This window comes from Micrasema longulum, unplaced genomic scaffold, assembly GCF_059751315.1.
Source record: "Micrasema longulum isolate JH-2025_06_02 unplaced genomic scaffold, ASM5975131v1 h1tg000905l, whole genome shotgun sequence".
In the NCBI taxonomy this organism is placed as follows: domain Eukaryota; kingdom Metazoa; phylum Arthropoda; class Insecta; order Trichoptera; family Brachycentridae; genus Micrasema; species Micrasema longulum.
The window spans coordinates 157,473-178,629 of record NW_028278096.1 but is presented as its reverse complement, the minus strand read 5'-3'; the positions used below and the strand labels follow the sequence as shown (position 1 = coordinate 178,629).

General features: G+C 35.6%; 1 protein-coding gene across 10 annotated transcripts in view; it reads right to left on the bottom strand.

Annotated features, from left to right (window-relative positions):
• LOC148278235 (choline/ethanolamine kinase) overlaps positions 1-21,157 on the bottom strand; it is a 35,589-nt gene extending 14,432 nt beyond the window's left edge. For 5 of the 10 annotated variants that reach the window (XM_088231713.1, XM_088231718.1, XM_088231721.1 and 2 more), the window contains exons 1-3: positions 20,726-20,917; positions 13,076-13,164; positions 6,365-6,486 (exon numbers count right to left, since the gene is read on the bottom strand). In XM_088231713.1, the coding sequence (XP_088087839.1) occupies positions 6,365-6,486; positions 13,076-13,108 (155 nt within the window). In that variant the 5' untranslated portion in view covers positions 13,109-13,164; positions 20,726-20,917. Of the gene's footprint in view, positions 1-6,364; positions 6,487-10,850; positions 11,122-13,075; positions 13,273-20,725 lie in introns of those variants that run through there. The other 5 variants (XM_088231715.1, XM_088231719.1, XM_088231714.1 and 2 more) reach the window with 4 other exon arrangements.

Here is a 21,157-nt window from a genome sequence, read left to right as displayed (position 1 = left end):
CACGTTGTTCTGGTGGGCGCCACTTGATGACGAATTCACTGGAACCTCGTTTTATACTGATTTTGAAATAAAAGGATCCAAAATATGTATATATATTTTTTTAAACATTCATTTAACAGAGCATAATAGTAATATAATGAGGAAATTCAGTGTTTTTAAAGAAAAATGTATATTTGAACGTAGTTACGCAGAAAGCAATAAAAAAAAATTAGATAACGGTGTTATCGGGTGCAGTAAGATCAATTCTATGTTCTGCTAAAAACAGCCAGGCCGCTTTCATACTATATTAAGATGCCTACTTGGTGGGAAGCGCTTGTTAACCCTTACGCTGCTACGCAGTTTTTCAAGAATCTAATCAGAAATCTTATTATTAATACATTTTAAAAATATTTTATCGAATACGTTTTTTTCCAAGCACACTACTGTTTTAAAAATTAATAGCAATTCCAAGAAAAATCTTCCATTTCATAAATATCTAATTCAAGCCCAGTGGAGTGAGCAAGATGGACAACTCGTGCAGCCCGCAACACATTCTCGTACAGCGGTTGTAAACCCTTTCTTAATGGAAAATAAAAACAAACAAAAATGATCTGGCGGGGCAAAGTGCCCTTATTATCAAACCTACCACTTCCATCAATGCATGCTAAACAAAATTTGAGTAAAATATTTCTTGGAATTTGTTGCAACAGAGAGGGAACACATTTTTGCCTAGGGAATATGGAAGTCTAGGCATTTACAGGACTTATGATCTGTAATTGGCTGTTTTAAATGGCCACTTTACACACTGCGAAACATTCACCATTCACGATTATTTTTACATTACCTCAACTCTTGCATCTGTTGACTTTTGCAAACTAAAAGAGCTGAAACCTTTATTGAATTCGGCGAGTTTCATCTGGATAAATTATTTCACCTCCTAGGTAATGCCTAAAAATACTTAAAAAATATTTTTTTTATGCAAATTATTTCGATCAACAATATTTTGAGTATGTCCAAATGTTTGTATGGAGTTATTTAGATTGAAACTTCATGATAACGGGTAAATGTACTAAGAAGTGATGTTATTTCTTGGTAGATGTTATAATATAATTTTAAGTTAAAAAATAATGTTTTCGTACAACTGTCTCACAAATTGATATCACTTCCAAGAAAAATATTCCGTTTCACTAATAGCTAGTTCATGCATAATGGATTGAGCGAGATAGACATCAGTTGCTGAAATTACAAACAGCTGTGGTAAATTACATATTGTGTACATTTATATATATTTTTAATCTTACTTTATTACTCTAACTGACAAGTTAACTCTGCAAAGGGTCCTTTTTATTGTGAATAAATATACAAAGTATATTATTCAAAATGATAACGGATATTAAAAGTGATATAGAAATAATAATACCTTACCTAGAAACTCGGAAGCTTAGCAGCTCAACCTATTCCGAAAGTGAATTCGACAATAACGATCAACTTCTAAGTGATAGTGATGATAGTTTATATGACTCTTATGAAGAGCTCAAAATCGAAGAAGCATTTCTGAAATATTTTTGGATCAAGATCGAGCTGATATACTTTATTTACCACAATTACGTTTTGTTTGTAGAATAGTTTCTAGAATAGAGTTTGTAGAGTAATAATTACGTTTTGTTTGTAGAGTAATAATTACTACCTAATGAAAAGCTAAAACATTTAAATTTCACATTACTGTAGGTACCCATTATAATAAATCAACAAATGATTTTTAATATTCAAACGTCCTAATTGACAATCATTTAGGTTCCATGGTGAATTATTTTTATATTTTATCGCTCTTTACTTATTTGTTTATATTCTTAATTACGGGGTTTTCCGGTGATATAGGGACCTTACTAGATAAGAGTTATTATATTAAAGGTAAAGTATTCAATTAGTTATTCATTACGGAAATACATCAATATTTTTGTAATCACTGCTACTACTACTACTACTACCATCACGCCATTTCCCCGTAGGGGTAGGCAGAGAGAATGGACCGCCACACACGTCTATCCTGGCATACACTCCTAGCCTCTTCCACATTCATACATCTTGTCATACATGTCCTTCGGTTCTGTCTGCTTTTGACATGACCAGACTTAAGATTTTGGTTTATCTGATCATGCCACGTCTTCCTTGGTCGTCCTCGTCTAACGTTGCCGTTCATTTTTGCCATATATACTTGTTTTACCATTCTCTCGTCGTCCATTCGTTCTACGTGACCAAACCATCTCAGAGACCCTTTCTTAATCTTATCAATTATACTTGTCTCAGATTTACACTCTCGCCTGATTTCATCATTCGTAACCCTGTCATACATTGATTTCCCACACATTCGTCTAAGAGATCGCATTTCAACCGCGTTCACTCGGCTTTCATCCTTCCTCTGCCAGTTCCATGTTTCACTTCCATACATAAGTGTTGGGACTAAAACTCCGTTGTGCACTGCCAGTTTAGCTTCGATTGACATATTTTTATTAGAAATTACTGTGCTTAGTGCTCCGTTCATTTTGTTTCCCGCATTCACTCTTCTTTCAACATCTTTTTCTACTCTTCCATCTCTTGAAAACATGCTTCCCAGGTACACAAATTCTTCTACTTGCTCGAGACATTCGTTGTTTACATTTATTATGCAGTCAGTAACCTCACTATCCCTTTCAAATACCATCACTTTTGACTTACTTTCGTTCATCGCCAATTCGCTCTCCAGGCATACATCATACATTCTAGAGACTATTTGCTGCAAATCAGCCTTGCTGCTTGCTACCAGAACTGCATCGTCAGCATACAACAAGCAGCTTACTGAAAAATTATCAATTTTTGCTCCAATACCCATACATTCTATCTCTTTCATACAGTTGTCCATGTATAGATTAAACAACCATGGTGACATTACACATCCCTGTTTCACGCCTTTTGAGATCTCAAACCAAGATGTAAATCCCCCATTAACTCTTATACACGCTGAACTCTCCTCATAGAGAGACGATACTGCACGTATAAGTTTATTGTTTACTCCATACTTTTCCAACACGCCCCACAATTTCATTCTATCTACTTTATCATACGCTTTTTGCAAATCGACAAATGCGCAGAATAGTTTTTGACTTTTGGCCAAAACCTTCTCCGTTAGCATTCGCAGCGCAAAAATTTGATCCGTGCATCCACGTCCACTCATAAAGGCTCCTTGCACGTCCCACACTTTGTCTTTCGTCACCTTTCTTACTTTCTCGATTATAATTTTCCCATACAGTTTACCGACAGAACTCAGAAGACTGATGGCCCTATAGTTTCCACATTCCGCACGAGATCCCTTTCCCTTATATAAAGGCATGACAACTGCCCTCCTCCAATCCAACGGCGTATGTCCTTCCTTTAGGCAGAGATTGAAAAGTCTGTGCAGCCATGTACCCACGATCTGGCCACCACTCTTCAGATATTCCACAGCAACCTTATCATACCCAACGGATTTTGTAATCACTGGATCGGGTATAATAGCAGGGAAGACACAGAATATAATTATTTTTCTCAAATATCATATAAGTGATTAAAAATTCTAAATATTAAAATGATTTATTTTTTATTTCACTGTTTTTGCAATGTGAAAAATTCCCTGTTTCCGTTCCCGGCTAGCTAGAAGTTTCCTGTATTTAGTCGTTTCTCTTTTTTTAAAAACACTGCAAATTTAAACATCATAAATAAATGTATAATGAGGAAATTTAGTTGTTTAAAAAAATATATATATTTGTTAATAAACTACTAAACAAAGCTTTTTTTTTCAATTTTTATGTATCGTATATCAGCGCTACGATTTTTTAAAGTTTTGTATTTCCGAAATTAATCCGCGTGTGACGTCGCAAGTTCTCTTCCGCTTCTTCTTGATTTGTTCTGTTGATTGCTCCATTGACGATTAGCAAACCGGAAATCTTCCACAACCCTATTATCATTGGTTGATTCATATAAACAAGTGACGTCGTTCAAAGTAGTTCGTTTTTATTAAAATATTTTATATTATTTTTTATTAATTTTCAAGAAACTTTGCTGTACAATTTAATGCTCGAATTTTCACCGCGCGTAAGAAAACATTTTTTGTATTAAATTTTCCGTAGGGCTGAAATAGGTACGAAACTGAATAATAACCCGTCGAATAAGTCATTTTTATGTTTTGAAAATGTTTTATACCACTGACGGTTAAATGCAACAAGCAGTTCCCGAATTCATTTACCCTTTTGGGGATTATGACGTCAGCATCAGTCTAGTTAGAACTTTATGATAGGGATTAACAACAACGATATATCGTTGTTTAGCAGTCTAAGGGTTAATATAGTCGTAAACTTCGGAGACTTATCGAGAAATATCTACAAAAAACATCAATAATATTTTCTTATTTGTTAAAGGCATAAACCGTCGAGGAAATAAATAAATAAATAAACGATGTTGTCATTGATGTTATTTGCAGCAGCCGAATGTCAAGGCAACCGAGAATTGACAAATCTGAATACTTTATTCTCGTTTTTTTTGCAAATCAACATTCCGAGGTCATTTTTTGCATAGCAGACAGCGAACTGCGAAGTGCAAATTTCATAATGTTATTTGCAAACGAAGACATTTGACGCCATATTTTTCAGTGTTTGACAACCTTGTAATACATTTTCATTATCATTTGATAATCGCGAACGAATTCACTAACGGGCCCCTCGCGTTAAATTTATATTTGCCCGCTCTAACAATATTTTGAGTTTTTCCAAATATTTGAAGACTGCGACTGGATTTTGTCCTCTGGGTAGTTTAACATATAACAACAGAGATAGAGAACTAGACATTTAAGATCGGCTGATTTGAGTGGCCACTTTGTACACTGTTTAACATTCGCCATTTTGCCTATGTTTAAACATACATATTTCTTTAATTTCTTCCACCTTCATTTTTGTGAAGTTATTAATGCGGGTGAGATTCATCCGGCTAAATTACTTCACCTACTAGGCATTGCCTGAAAATACTTGAAAAGTATTTTTCACGTCGAAAAAGCTTTCGGTTCTTTTACTTTACGAAAGTCAACAGATGGAACAGTTAAGGAAATGCGGATGTTTAAACACAGGCAGAAATCATCAAAGAGACCACTTAAACTAACCGATGACAGGTCATAAGCCCTGTAAATGTCTAGACTTCCATATTCTCCTCTCAAAAATGTTTACCCTCTCCGTTGCGATAAATTTCAACCTGAATTACTCCCCGGGGAGTGAAATCCAGCCTCGTCTCGTCTACAAACATTTGAACATGCTCAAAATATTTCTGACCAAACGGTTTAATAGCCCGTATCTTGACTTCACATCTTAACTCCTGACAAATGGTCGAGATGCTCTTCAATCTGTGACCTAATGCGGCCCCCTATGCAGTATTACAATTTTCCACAATAAACATTACTTGAAGCAATTAACCGCAAAAGTAAATATATTTTAATGACTTGTAATAATTAAAGTGTCTGTCTGACCTTGGGGGATAATGTCTCGAATCACGTGACCGGAAACATTCCGATGCAGTTGGAACGTTGCGGTACTTAACTTAAACACATCTTATTATGAATTATGATTTAACTATATGGCCATATTGACGATATGCACACAGAGCAATCTGTATACAAGTCCCCGCTGGGGTAATTTCATTCCACCGATCGGAGAAATGAAATAATCTGAGATTCCCTCGATACACCCAAATCTATTTTAGGATGTTTCTAGCCAGTGTTGAAAATTGTACATTTGTTAGCGTTTAAGGTAAGCGATCATTTTAAGAGTATTTATTAGATTCAAAGACAAAGTATCGAGGTGATTCTACGATTACCTGTTTTTATTTTTTAAATTTTATTTGTCTTATGTTGATTTTTACACAATTTGTCACCCGTCTAGACTGATTGTGAATTTGCAAGTTTTTAATTAATGAAACATAATAATATGGGTACACAAAAGAAAATTATACTACGCGTCGAGGAGAAAGATAAAAACACATTTTTATACTGGATTCGTCATAAATTCTTTTGTAGTCCCGTGCAATAATCCACTCAGTTATTGACCTCAAACATATTGAAACCATTCGTAGCTTTCAAAGAACTGTTCGACTGACTGATCGTGCGGATTCGCCGATTATTAAAAAACACGTTATTGCCTTCCAAAAACAAACGTTAAAATTTTCGGCATATGCTGGCCCATATCGACCGTGCGGTTCGTAAAATTACGTTATTGCCTTTCAAAAATTCTTAGCAATATCCAATTGTCATTAAAAAAAAAATTCAAAGCAAAATGCAAATTTCACATCGGGTCGGATGGTGCGGTTTTAGTAGTATTAAGCCCTCGCTGACCTGATCCTGCGGAACTCCAAGTCCTCGGGAGAGATGGTCTTCCACTGCCCCTTGAGGAAGTCCCGGCAGATGTTGGCTGTAACCTCTCGCATCTTCACCTCGTCACAGCACATGGACAAGTACTGCAACAGACAACACACTCCGCATGAGCCAAACATTACTGATATTATTGTCTCGATAATTTGAGCTACTTATGCGCTTCGGAATACGGATTGTTTTTCTTCGGTTGTTCGAGTGCGTGTCGTAGTGAACTTTAACTCGTTAACTATAAAGGAATTATTCCAAATAAAAACATAAACTTGAAAGACCTTAGAACTACTAACTATAGTCAACAAATCCCAAAATCAGTCTTTTTTATTTTGATGTTAGACAATAGCAATCCAATAACTAATTTTCTTAGTATCTCTATCTCTCTTAGTACAAAATATTTCTCTTCGTCATTTTTTTTACATCATTATATATTTTTATACATAAATATATACTATTTACCTAAGTATTAATTTTAAAAAATAATGCATATATTTTTTCGTTTAATGTTATTCAAAATTGTTTTATTAGTTTTTTTGTTTTTTTTAGCTAGTTCAAAGTATTTCTAAGACAAATTTATCTTTTTTTTATCGATAATTCTATAACTGGTAATATTTTATTATTTTATATAGTTTATCTTTTTTAGACTTTCTTAATTTGTTAATTAATAATACTGTTTTAAATGCTCTGTATTACTTATGCTTACATGCATGTATATTTAATTGTATTTGTAACTAAGTGCCGTTTATTTCAATAAAATAAAATAAAAAAAATATTAGAATGGGCAACGATTCGAGATCTCTAATGGTGCCAATTTTCCAGTCGAGGACAGTCGAGGACAGCCGATCGTAACCCAGAATGGTGAGGCCCAGTAAATGCGTAGACCTACATTAATTAACATCTTAATCTTAAAATATTATTTGTACAATAAAAGATACAGTGTAGTCGGATAAGGGGAGTGGATATGATAGGAGTCTTGTAAACAATAATAAATACCCACATAGTCAGAGGAATGTCGAGTTAAGTATTCACTGATATCACGAAGTGTGTACTTTAAATTAATTGCTTGGTATTTCAAAGGCTGTATCAAAATATTCATTATTGTGCTCATTGATGATTAGAAAACTGTCGAGGTCTGAGAAAGAATTTGCTGATTCTTATGTATGATAATTATCCTGCTGAATCCGAATATGCCATCAGAATTTCATCAATCAATCAGTCTTTGTTTTTTTGTAATTATATGTTTCACTCCCAAATTAACATCTCATCTCTCATGTTTAATTTAAATAATTTCTCATCTTCATAGCCGTGTTATGCGCCGATGCGCCGATGCGCCGATGCGCCGATGCGATCGCACACGGAGAATGATTATTCCAAGTCCACCAGATCAACTGACAAGACACGAAAATTTCGTATATTCATTTATTATTCAAAAGATGTTGCAAAAAAACATTATTCTTTACTTGAAAACTACGGTATTAAATTAAGTATTATGTCGTACTAGCGTAGTAAGGGAGTAAGATTATATCTCCAATCGTTCCCAAAGGACTGCGTATGGATTTATATAATAAAATAGTAATTTTTGTCTTCACGATTATTTCTGTCTACATCGGACGCGTTCCGCCCGCATATTGTGAAAATTTGAAAACAATAATATGTATTTAATTATTCAAAATTATAAATATTAAAAAAAATAATAATCTACAAACATTCCTAAAATTATCGCCGTAAATGTTTGCGCACGCGATTTACAAATTCAAATAATATTTTCAGGATACATACCTCCTACCTATCTATGTTCTGAATGTCAAGGTACCCCGGCCCGATAGTATTCGTTATGTACTCTGAAATCTGGACACTACTTTTCATTTTGAATCCAGCCATAAGTCAAGTAAGGTTCATAACGTTGTAGTTCATACGAGACTCGTAGAGATAAGAGCATCCAACTCGTGTAATGCGATGAAAAAAAGATTCTATAGTCCTTCAAATATAGCTTGATTAGAATGACAGCTGTCAAACTAATTTCATTAGTGATGGAAATTACTGATCACAGATCAAGTCGATTTTATCAGTTATTTCATGCAATCATGAAACTCTGTTTCCGAAAATTGATATAAAAAACGCAAAAACAAGCCTATTAGAGTGTGTTTAAGACAATTATTCACCAAAAAATAAGACATTTAAACTTTTTTCATGAACAACATCAAATGAATTCTTTTTTTATTTGATCAATTTACATTGATCAATTTGTCCCATCTCTAATGTTTTTGCATGTAGCCTTGTAAAAACGTTAATAATTAGGTTTATTTTAGTTTTTTTTCCTTTTAAAGCTGATTTTATATATTAATGTTGATTTATGTGTCAAGCATTGTATTAAAAAAATTAATTAACATGCCAGATATGAATGATTTTTCGTGTGTCAATATAAATAACTATTTTGACGTTACTACAAAGTTATGTCGTCGCTTTTGCTGACAAATGTCATTCTAATCAAGTTATATTTTAAGGACTATAATAACGTATTGCGCAAAGTTTTAAATGGTGCATTATTGTAATTTGGCCATAATATAAAAACATCTCGAGTTTTAGGTACTGTCCTAATGCTTACAGCTTCACCGCTAGACGCGCCAGCTGCTGCGCACCGTTAATTTATAGAAGATCTATTATTATTATTATCACGGGAAGCTTATAAAGCACCATATTCATAATACAACACCTCAAGCGCACTTTACAAAAGTGATTTTACGCAATATTGATTTTAATTAGATATCTATCTGTATCTACTGTCGTACCTACTAAAAGCAAGAACATGATTATTTGTTGTCAGCATCCTCGCTGATAATATTCACCGCACGCGCCCGGTCTACTTGCCCCCATTCGGCGATGCATGTGGTACTTTACTAATGGATTCCATCAGTAGATTACAGATTTTAAAATACACTGTTCTTGGTATTACAGATAATTTTAAATAAGCGCCACCCCATAGGGAGATGCATTATTTTAGCAGATGGCTAAACTGCTATATGCATCCGAGAGCTAGGTACCTACTTTACATCCCGAGTGGTACTTTGTTATCTACCGCCGGCTGATAAAATGCAACATGTGCCTATCTAAGTGGTTAATCCATTACAGCCGCTTTCAAAAATATAGTTTGTACCGGGCATTTTTACTTACCCGATAGTGTATTGTATTGTAATACCTAGTCTCGCTCTCGGGGGCGCGCCATTCGAAGAAAGATGAATACGACCCGGCATCTTGAGCTCAGTGGGAATAACATTATGTTTAATCTTCTCTTGAAATGTATGTCAGCGGCTTAAAGTAACTTAGCGAGTTGACAGGAGGTAAACAATTAACACCTCCGATAGAAACATAAGAACTCATTAAATATAAAATGATAAGTTATCTGTATTTTCCTCGGAAGATATATTATTACAAGTTTTTGGAGTAGTGCGTAAATATATTTAGTCGGCCATTTTCGATCGCTATCGAGATAACTTCATACATTATATTTAGTTATGAAAGATATTATTGATAATAGGACGGACACTCATAAACATATTCTCATGTATGTTCTAATAATAACAATGTACCTTCTGCTTGAATTTTGATATGTTTTTTTTCTTCATAATACTTTTTAACAGCCTTATATGAAATTGAATTTTGTTACTTTTTTCTTGCATTGTGATTATGTTCATGTTGGCTATATTATAAACAAACATCATCGTATTGTAAAATATCCTTTGCTTATATATTCTTTTAGTACTTTTGATTAATTTAACATCAAATTGTTCATGTTTTTAAGAAACTCTGCGGTACAATTTAATGGTCTAATTTTTACTGCGCATAAGAAAACATTTTTATATCCTATTTCCCGTAGGGCTGAACACCCTCATTGGAAAACGTTTTATATCTTTTGGACCCATTTCACGCACATTCAATTCATTATTTAATTTTTTCGCTTCAATTATATCGTTATTTCTCTTATCTTCTAATGTCCTTCTATCGAGATGTGTTTTACCTTTTTTATTGATTAGTCATTTTATTATTTTATGTACCTATCTACTACGCGGGTGATCGACGTCTGAGCCAATTTTTTTTTTTAATTTTGTCTTAATAGTCTATTAAGAAATAAAATAAAAACCAGTGAACTTCCTCATTTACGTGTCATAAACGTGGCTAGCCAAATTGTAAAATGCCAAGTGTTGACAATACGGCTGATCGACGATTGGCCCTTTTACAATACGGAAGCAATACGTATTTCGGCTAAAATGACAATCCGGCTGCGACGTATACATAAAAATCGATTTATTCGATTTTAGTATTCGGAGTGCCCCATCCCTACAAATGTCAAATCAAACCTAACCTGCATGATGAGTAGCTAGCGTACAATGAACATAATACGTACATGTGAACATATGTCATCTGCACTATACACCATACATCACACCAGCTCATTTACCTTGTACTGTTGAAGAAAGCGTTTCAAAATCATTTTAAAGGGTTCGTTTCCAAGTTTATTTTTCCACGTCACAACTCGGAGCGGAAAACGGTCACGGCAGTCACGGCAGTCACCACACTCACCACACAGCCACACAGCCACACAGCCACACAGTCACCGAGGGATCCAATTTAACGAGAGCGGTACTTTATTGGGATTATAAATACGGCAAACGAAAATCGGTAGGGGTGCGTAAGAAAAATCGGTAGACTCTTAGTTCTGGACATATTAATGCATAGACGCGCACTATAGAGTAAAATATTTTAAAAACTAGTGACACGAAAACGTAACCATAGTTACTAAGTTTGTTTATTTACACCAGGGCTACATTCAACGATCACGCATTTGCTAGTACCAAAAGTTGGAGGATACTAATTTTCGGTACATAAAAAGTTTATATTTTAACGTTAACAATCAACATTCGTTTTTGGTGGATCCCAATCAGATTATTTCCTTAAATTCCTTCTAATTTCGACCCATTTATTTCTTTTCACTGGATTTTGGGGAATGCAAATTGTAAAATATTCCTAATTGTCAATGGCAACCGCTGTCCACTAATATGAACGCAATATTTCCCGAGTGTGACGTGCCGCGTGCCCGCGTCTAGTTATTCTACGTCAGAGCTTGTAGTCATGTGTAATGTGTAGTCATTAGTCGTGAACGACATAATTAAACAAATAAACCTAAATAAAAAGCACTTTATAATAAAGTTATTGTAATCTACCCCGTGCTACTTTTAATTTATTCCCGACATTCGGATCCGCGCCGCCGCGCCGCCGCGGTCTGACCTCTCTTCGTACTCGTACGCGCATTTTCTCCCTGGATTATGACAATTATTATAGTCCTTAAAGTATAGCAAGGAGTGATTTATATTGACACGCGAAAAATCATTCGTATCTGGCATGTTCATTTATTTTTTTAATACAATGCTTGACATATAAATCAACATAATTATATCAAATGAGCTTTAAAACTAAAATAAACCTAATTATTAACGACGTTCTTACAAAGTTACATCATTTTGCAAAAATGTTTACGATGGGACCAATTGATCAATGGAAATCGATAGATTAAAAAATAATTCATTGGTTGTTGTTCGTGAAAAAAAAGTATTTTATGTCTTATTTTTTAGTAAATAATTGTCTTAAACACACTATAATATGCATGTTTTTGCGATTTTACATAAATTTTCGGAAACAGAGTTTCATGTTTGCATGAAAAAATGGATAAAATCGATTTGATCGGTACATGATCAGTGATCAGTAATTTCCCATCACTAGTACTAATCCACATTAGTTTGGCAGCTGTCATAGAAATGATTAAAATCAAGCTATATTTTAAGGACTATAAAAGCGATGATTTTTTTACGCACTAGATTTGTAAATTGTCTTTAATTAGAGCTAGGACCATCCAAAGGGCATTAAAAGCGCCTGGTTTTGTTTGAAAAAAATCACAACGTGCCGACACAGAAAATGTCTCAGTTAATTAATATTTCCTTTCGTTTCTCCGTGAATATAAAAAAATATATTTTGTTTTTCAGTTATAAATAAAAAAAACTGCATTTTTATTTTTTACGCGTGTATGGGAGACGCACGCGTGAATTATGCGATCATTCACTGTCAGCAACGACAGCAACCGACTGAGTTTCACACAACACCGGCTACAGAAAACAGCGTCTCTGTCTTCCTTATATGTGTTATATCTTCGTGCTTTCTCTAATACAGATGTTTTGCTGTATTTGCGGACATCATTCTTCGGGTAGCGAGGTTAAATATTTTTTGTATTAAAATCCAGCATAGTTATACAAATTTTACTTTCCAAATCCGGTGTGAAAATGTCCATTTGAAGATAGCAAAAAATATAACTTCAACATTTAAAAAAAAGAGAGAGATGTATCAGTCTTGTATTCTATGTCGGCTAGTGGGACATCACAGCCGCACAAAAGTTAAGGAAATGAACACGGGCCAGCCGCCAGCCGCAAGAAAAAAGCCGTATTTTAAAATCAGTCGTGGCAACAACTTTACTGCGTAATCCAGAATGGGGGGTAATAATACTTCAAAGTTTTACCTTTTTACGGCTGTTTTTTATTTATTGATTGATTGGTACCTACCTATGCATTCGCTACCTACTAGTGGTAGGTGGTAGGTAATATACCGAAAATAGAGAGAATACAGAATAGAACTTACCGGTTTCACGCTAAACATCCTTTTTGGGAACATATCGCATCACCGCACTCGGTAGATCACACAATTCTGTACTTTGTACTGTCAAATCACTATTATCGTGAAAGGCATGAAAGTGGTCATCAATAACACAAAAATTAAAAATAAAAGCTCGTCGTTCGGCCAAAGAAGCTTCGAGTTTTTAAGTCCCAAAGCGTTTGCTTAAAAACAAATGAACTCAATAAATTTGAGAAAATATGGATGTTGGAAATGGGAGATTCGAAATTTCGAGAGTCTCTAGACATTGTCAGTGTAGATTTTTTAGGTAAATTAAAAAAAAAAGTTGCTAGAATTTCACCCGTCCGTGCACTCTGTAGCTGCAAGACGTTTGGTAAAATTAGCTTTGATATTATGTAAATGAACTAACTGAATAACGTAAACGTCAACTATACAAAATAGGGTCTAGATTTCCAACTGTCCGTGCGCTCTGCGGCTGCTGGATATGTCGCAATCTAGAATGTTTGTGTATTTTTTGTTAAAAACCCGCCAGTTATTTGTGAAATGTAAATGGGGGCTAGATTTCTAACCGCCCGAGCGCTCTGCAGCTGCAAGACGTGTCGCAATCTAGCTTCCGCGTGTTACTAAAATGTAATATAATCGGAAACGGGGAACTGAATCACGACGTAGCTGCGAGACTTGTTGGGATGTTCATTGTACAGTTGTACAGCGCCCTTGAAGTGATTTTCACGAAAATTACGCTATGGAAGTTATACAGAATAAATAAATAAGCCGAGACTCTAACTATCGAAATCGAGACCGGTAGCTCAATCACAAATAACTATCGACGTGCTTAAAAACGTGCTAAGCATTTGAGCGATCACAATTAACAATAATGAACATGCTCAAGTTATCGCAGGCATAAGTCAACGCGTGTGTAATTCACGCGTTGACTTATGCCTGCGATACATTCTCAAAATTGCGAAAATTGATAGATTTACTTACTACATTCACATTTTTTTTTTATATGAATGAGGATGTTCGGTGATTCTTTAAATATTTTTTATTTGTTAAGACTAAAACTAAGGAATTTTTTTATATTTTTATGGATCGTATTATCAGCGCTATGATTTTTAAAAGTTTTTTATTTCTAAAATTACTCCGCGTGTGACGTCTCAAGATCTCTTCCGCTTCTTTTCGGTCAGTTCTGCCGATTGGTCCGTTGACGGTTAGTAAACCGTAAATCTTCCACAACGCTCTTATCGTCGGTCGATCGTGTGAACTAAGAACGTCGTTCAAAGTAGTTCGTTTCCATTAAAATATTTTTTATTGTTTTCTTCATACATTTGAAAGAAACATCGCGGTAAAATTGAATGCTCTAATTTTTACCGCGCGTATGAAAACACTTTTGTATCCAATTGCCCGTAGGGCTGAAGTTCCTCATTGTCGTTAGTTTAGAATAGTCTCGAAATTTCGCCGACGTCAGACGCAGACGTCGCAAGTTCTCTTCGATGAGTTGTCCAGATTGGTGGGTTGGCTTCCCGGTAACCGGAAATATATCACAACACTCTGTCATCGGTTGATTTTGGAGAACTAGCGACGTCGTTTAAATTAGTTCATTTTCATTAAAATCATTTATATAATTTTTTCATAGATTTTCTAGAAACTTTGCCGTACGTACGTTTACCGCGCATAAGAAAACCTTTTTTTATGTTTTTCGTCCCATGGCCCCGATTACGATGGGAAGTTAACAGAGTTATCTTCGACTGTCTATAAAGAAAACCCGTGTACGAAAATTTGTATATTTGCGGGAACATTTCAAGTATCTTCGTCCGTAACCTATAATTGAACATGTTCAGAAGAAAAAAATGTAGGTACGCATATTCTGCTTTTCATACAGAAAACTTCATATTACTTTGTCGATAAAATTGAAGATAAATGCTAACTTCCCATTTTGATCGGGACCCCGGTGTCAAAGTTATTTAAGAAGGGAATATAAAATTCTGGGGTGTTTTTGTTAATTACACACTGTGTAACATTCGCCGTTAGGGCCACGTTGGAGCATCCGCAACTCTTCCATTTGTCGCTTAATTGGCCGCAAGGGCTGGCCTCTATCCACTATCCACCCTACTTGAGACGGGGGTGATATTCTTTCGAATTATTTCACCCACCCACGGTCCGATTTGTCCGCAAACATTCGAATCTTCCGGACTGTATTTTGGCCAGAGAATCTGGCGAGGGTTATCTCCGCCCGATCGAGTGTCACCGGTTATCAGAAAATGAATATATTTAGTTTGATCAATTCGCGGTATCGCGCGGCGTGCTGCGCCTTGCGACTCACGGAATACGGAACGGCCACGCGAGAATTCGCGAAACTTACGAGTATATTTGTTCGCTTTTATTCGCTTTTTCTCGCTCTCGAGGCCAATCGATATGACAGAAATGACGCGTGCGCGGTAAACAAACGTGTTTTATACTGCGCGCTATTTCAAAAGTATTTTACTAACAATATTCATGTGTACTAACAAATGTTTGTAGACAAGCCCGGATTTAATCCCCAAATTACAACTTACAACTGGGACTTCCATTCGAGACACGAGACTCGAAAGTCTCTACCCCTAATAAACATACTTCCCAGTAGCTCGATCACGAATAACTATCGACGTGCTTAAAAACATGCTAAGCATTTGAGCGATGAACATGCTGAAGTTATCGCGGTCACAAGTCAACGCGTGTATCGGCTTGGTTTTTGTTTTCCTCGTAAATAAATACAGTTCACTGGCGAAAAATCGGCGTTTACTATAAAAAATAATACAATATATTGCATTTGCAAAATAGTAAGAAGTATCTAATACAAAAAAGTGAAAATTAAATTACAATTACTACGGCGACTGCTTTTCTTGACATTTGGGTCGCCAACCGCCGGCCAAATGCAATAAATAGCGTGATAAATAATAAATAAACGAAAATAGGAGTTTTGGAATATTTTCCATATTTCCACCGGCGAAATTGAAATACGCGATTCCGCAGCAGGATTATGCGCCGCGAAACGTAAATATTTGGACATTTAATATTAGGTGTTCGCGGATGTTGCATTGTGATCGCGAATACGATAAACAACCATGGTGAGCGATTGTTGTCACGTCGCTAATAAGCTAATAAGCACATTCGTCTACATTCACGGTGATCTCACATTTAGTCATACAACCATTTCGTTGGATTTATCAACATTCATCGGCAATCGCTTTCCTTGCGGACATCGGGGAAGTTCGGAAGTTCGTTAGTTCAGTGTCCAGTGTCCAGTGTCCAGTGGTGCGGGAGATAGAATATAAAATATGTTTAGAATAAAAAATAATAACTACTTTGAACTACGATCAACCAATCAATGATAGCGTTGTTGCACTTTTGACAGCTACGGGGTTCTACTTTTTAATGTCAGGACAACTCACCGATGAGAATTAGTGACATCACGGGCGAAGTAATTTTAATATTACAAAACTTTAAAAAATCATAACGATGAGAATACGATACATAAATACTAAATAGTTAGTTTACTAGTTCGCTAGTTTGACAAATAAGACATGTCGCGAGAGTGATGAAACCGATTGCCGGTCTCCCAAACAACGCGGATTTATTAATTTTGTGTTTTTATTAATATATATATTTATCATAATTAATATTATAATTACGAGGCTATGTTGAATGCGAAGGAAGCGATCTGCTGATGAACGTCGATTAATCAAATGTGATGTTTTTGAAAGAAATGAAAGTATAAGTAAATGTGAAATCACCGCGAATGGGGTTATACTAAAACGGGCAGAGGAATCTCTGTATCCGGGGAGTATGTTAACTAGGGATGGAATGACTGAGAAGGATATTAGAGGATATAGAAGGTAAGGAGGGTGAGTGCCGGGAACAGAGTGAACGATGGATTTAAATCAACCTTGGCAAATAAATGTTCGTCGCGAGAGTCAAAATTAGCAGTTCACGATGGAGTCCCGGTCCCCGACCCTGATGTACGGGAGCGAAGTATGGACTTGGAAAAACGGAGGAGTAAAGTAAGCTGAATGCTGTCGAAATGCGATCTCTCAGTCGAATGTGTGGTAAAAATATGTACGATAGATGCGCAAATGTCGAGATCCGTACATCGTGTAAGGCTGAGATAAGCGCTATCGACAAAATCGAGAAAGGAGCTCCGCGTCGGTTCGGACATGCAGAGCGAATGGACAGCGAAAGAACGGCTAAAAATATTTACAACGCGAATGTTGATGGATGCAGAAATAGAGGAAGACCGAGAAAGACGTGGCATGACCGAATCCGACAAATGCTCGAAGGCGGACATGTTAAAAGTCGGAATAATCGGCGCGCGTGCACGAGAGGTGAATGAACGTGGAGGAAGCGAGATATGTACGCAAATATAGAGTGACGTGGCGTTCTATCATCTCTGCCTACCCTTACGGGGAAACCGCGTGATGGTGTGAATATATATATACACATACAATTATAGCGTAATAATGTTTGCTTTTAAAATTATGACTTCCTATGTTTGTACTTACCTGTATAATTTTTGAAAATGGCCCTTGGGCGTATTGGAAAATTAAATATATAAATAAACACTAACATAATGTTGCTTAAAAGAGTAAATAACCCCGACAGTCAAAAATATATCGACGCTGGTCCCCGATTACAATGGGGAGTTGACAGAGTTATCTCCGACTGTCTATAAAGAAAACCCCTTAATTGTGTAGGAAAATGAGTATGTTTGCGCGAACATTTCAAGTATCTCCGTTGGTAGCCTATAATAGAACATGTTTAGAAGAAAAATTGTATGCGTATTCTGCTTTTCACATAAAACTGAAGATAAATGTTAACTTTCCATTGTAATCGGTACCCTGGAAAGGAAAAAGTTACCGAGCAACTTTACCAATTAAGTTTTTTTTTTTTAATTAATAAAGAATCTCGTATTTTAATTTATTTTAAATTGCGCAGGAGGAATCACGCCAAAATAATACGAATAATATGAGATTATTATATAGTTTCCAGCGTCGATATCATTTCACTACATAGCGGTAAACACAGTGAGTCATCGTGTAATGGAAATATAAACATATTTCAAATAATCGAAACAAAGAAAGAAACTAAATTAAGAACGTAGTTCTTAGAATAATAACAAATATAAAGTTTCTTCGTTTTACTGATGCGCAAATTCTGCCGGCCTCGCGGTGCAGTGACCAGCGCGTTTGCCTGCCGTGCGAGAGGTCTCGGGCTCGATTCCCGACGTGGCCGTGGTCCGCGTATGGAAGTCCGCAGTCTCATATCTGGACCATTTAACAATAATAAATAAATTTCACCAAAAGTCTCGTAATCGCTGCGCTCACTTAACACGGCGAATATATTACATTGCTGGCTTGACAGTTGACAGTTGACAGCGGCACAGAAAAACCAAGTAATAGAAATATCTCGCGATTCAGCGGTGGAGTGTAATTTCGAAGAATCCTCTTTATCAAGTTTTCGGGTGAACGTAAATAAAGATCATCAGGAAATATCAGAAGAAGCGCTGAAGCATTTACTGCTTTTCTCCAGCACATACCTCTGTGAAAAGGCATTCTCCGCTCTTGTATATACTAAAAACAAATACGGAAACAGATTACAAGTGGAATCCGATTTGAGATTACAACTTAGTAGTAAACAAGACAAGGACAATCAAGACTAATGAACCAGGGACTGAAATTATAAAATAAACTACCAGACAAAACTAAACAAAAGACTTTTGAACAACAGAGTATAAATGAAAAATGTATATATTATTTTATGTAAAATGAATGTAATAATCCGTAAGGGTTTATAAATAAATTTTCAAATAAAAAAAAATAAAAAAAGTAACATCAACCCGAATATCACTAATTTAGTTACAAAAAAGCAACTCCAACCTTCTCACTTCTCATTAGTTAACCGTGTTGGTGTTGGCGGTGTTGGCGGTGTTGGCGGTGTTGGCGGTGCTGTTGCGCGTTCATTATTAACGTATTTTTTTTGTAAGAAAGTTTTTTTTGTGTTTGTATTGGTAATGGATAAAACATCAACAGTCCCAGATATGCTATTTTAATATGTACTTTTATTATATAAAAGCACAGAATTAAGAATAGTCCAGAAACCGCATACGCACATCAAACAGAAGGCGACTCAACTACTCATAAATGAGTAGGTTTACGTTTTGACCCATTAGATTATTTGTAGACGTCGCTCAGTACGCAACTCCCGATTTGAATTCAACTATGCCGAGTTGTGTCCCTTTAAAGTGTAGAAATACTGCTAGGATCTTAAAGAAATAGGAAGCAATCACATTTCATGTGTAGTTAACAAATGAATGTGTATGTAACAAATGCATTACTTAAAAATTGAATTTTTTTTCCATCTGTCAGATTGTCGAAGAAACAAAATGAATATTTCGTTAGTGTTGTCAGGGTAGTAAATTTTTTTACCCTACTTTGCTCGTCTAGTGAGAGAACTAATGAAAATTGGATCTCGGATTAAACAACTCTATCGAGGATATTTGACCGACATTATCTTTAAAACATCAAATATTATTTAACTTATACTTATACTTAACAAATATTATAAAAATATCCGTTTTATGTAAAATAAAATTTGTTTTATATTGCAAGTTCAAAGTTCACTAACCCTTTACTTATCTACTCTGTTGTGTCAATCAATATTTCCGCGTGCACAATAAAATTTTAGAGAAATTAACAAATTGCTTTTTTTTTACCTTACATTTGTGTTATGATTAATTTTTTACCATCTGGCAACATTACGCGGCGACTTCACGAATGCGCGCGGCGAAAGTGAGGCGAAAGGGGGGGGGGGGATTTTAGGACACAGTTCGATGTATTCAAATTATGATTCTACGCTACTTCTGAACTATTCTTAATTCTACGTATAAAAGTCATTATTTCACATTAAAAGTTCTTTATAGATTGAAGTTATCTCATTTGGTTCACGAGTTACCTACAATGTATTGGAAATCGCGCGATCAAAAAATCTTTTTCCTGAACATTTCGTTCAATGTGGTTTATCCTACAGATATTTCGGTATTTAAAGGGGTGTTTTTACACCAGCATATTTTACAGTCCCTGGACCGGCGCCTGAAGCGCGAGGTTGATCATCTTGCCTTCGTGTAAGAAAAATGAACAACATACGCCGCGATGGTGCACCGATGTAGTGCCCTATGCACTATGCACCATTAGGTGCGGAGAAGGAATGACGATGATGAACAAATAAACATATTTTTCGAATAAAACGTACGAGCGTTATATAATTTGCAGATCCGCGAATTAAATTGCAAATACATGCAAAATTTGTCAATTTGCCAAAAAAGTCGAGTTTCATGTTCCGTGTGTACACAGCTGCTGAATATAATTGTTTAAGTTTTAAAATACCGGCTGTTTTATTTTCAAAAACAAAATTAAAAAAATAGGACGCTATTACAAAAATATTCGAACGATTCAAAAAAAGCTTTCGAATACTTTTGACGTTTAGTTCCAATCTTCATTTTTGCACGTCACCGGTTTTACAGGTTTTGTAAAAAATAAGAAACGTCACGCACACCGGTATCCGCGCTCGCGACGTACATATGTATGCCGCATACGTCAAAATATTTCAACAAAAATAATAAAATACCTCCGGCATGATGTTTAAGGCACCAAATTTACACTTAGAACTATTTGAGGCACTATTTTCAATGGGTTTGACTATCCCACACTGTCACGGTAAGTTAAACGAGGTGTTTAATGTTATAATATAAGATTTGTAACTGGACACCACTGCACTGACGCGACTCTCCGCTACGAGACTTGCTTAAATACTAAAGCTAAAATTAAAGTTAAAATTGTAAAGCGCGTGCGCCTTTACATTCGCGATGTTGCTAGATATAATTGTATTATCTTAATCCGATGTTATCATATTATCAAAATTAATTTGTATTAGATAAAGAACAGCATAGATTGACCGTACAGATACTTTGTAAAGAAATCTACGTGTGCGTTCACACGAGGGCGATACAATAAGCAGTGCCTACTACAGCAACTGCCGCGCAGGATAAGACAATGGGAC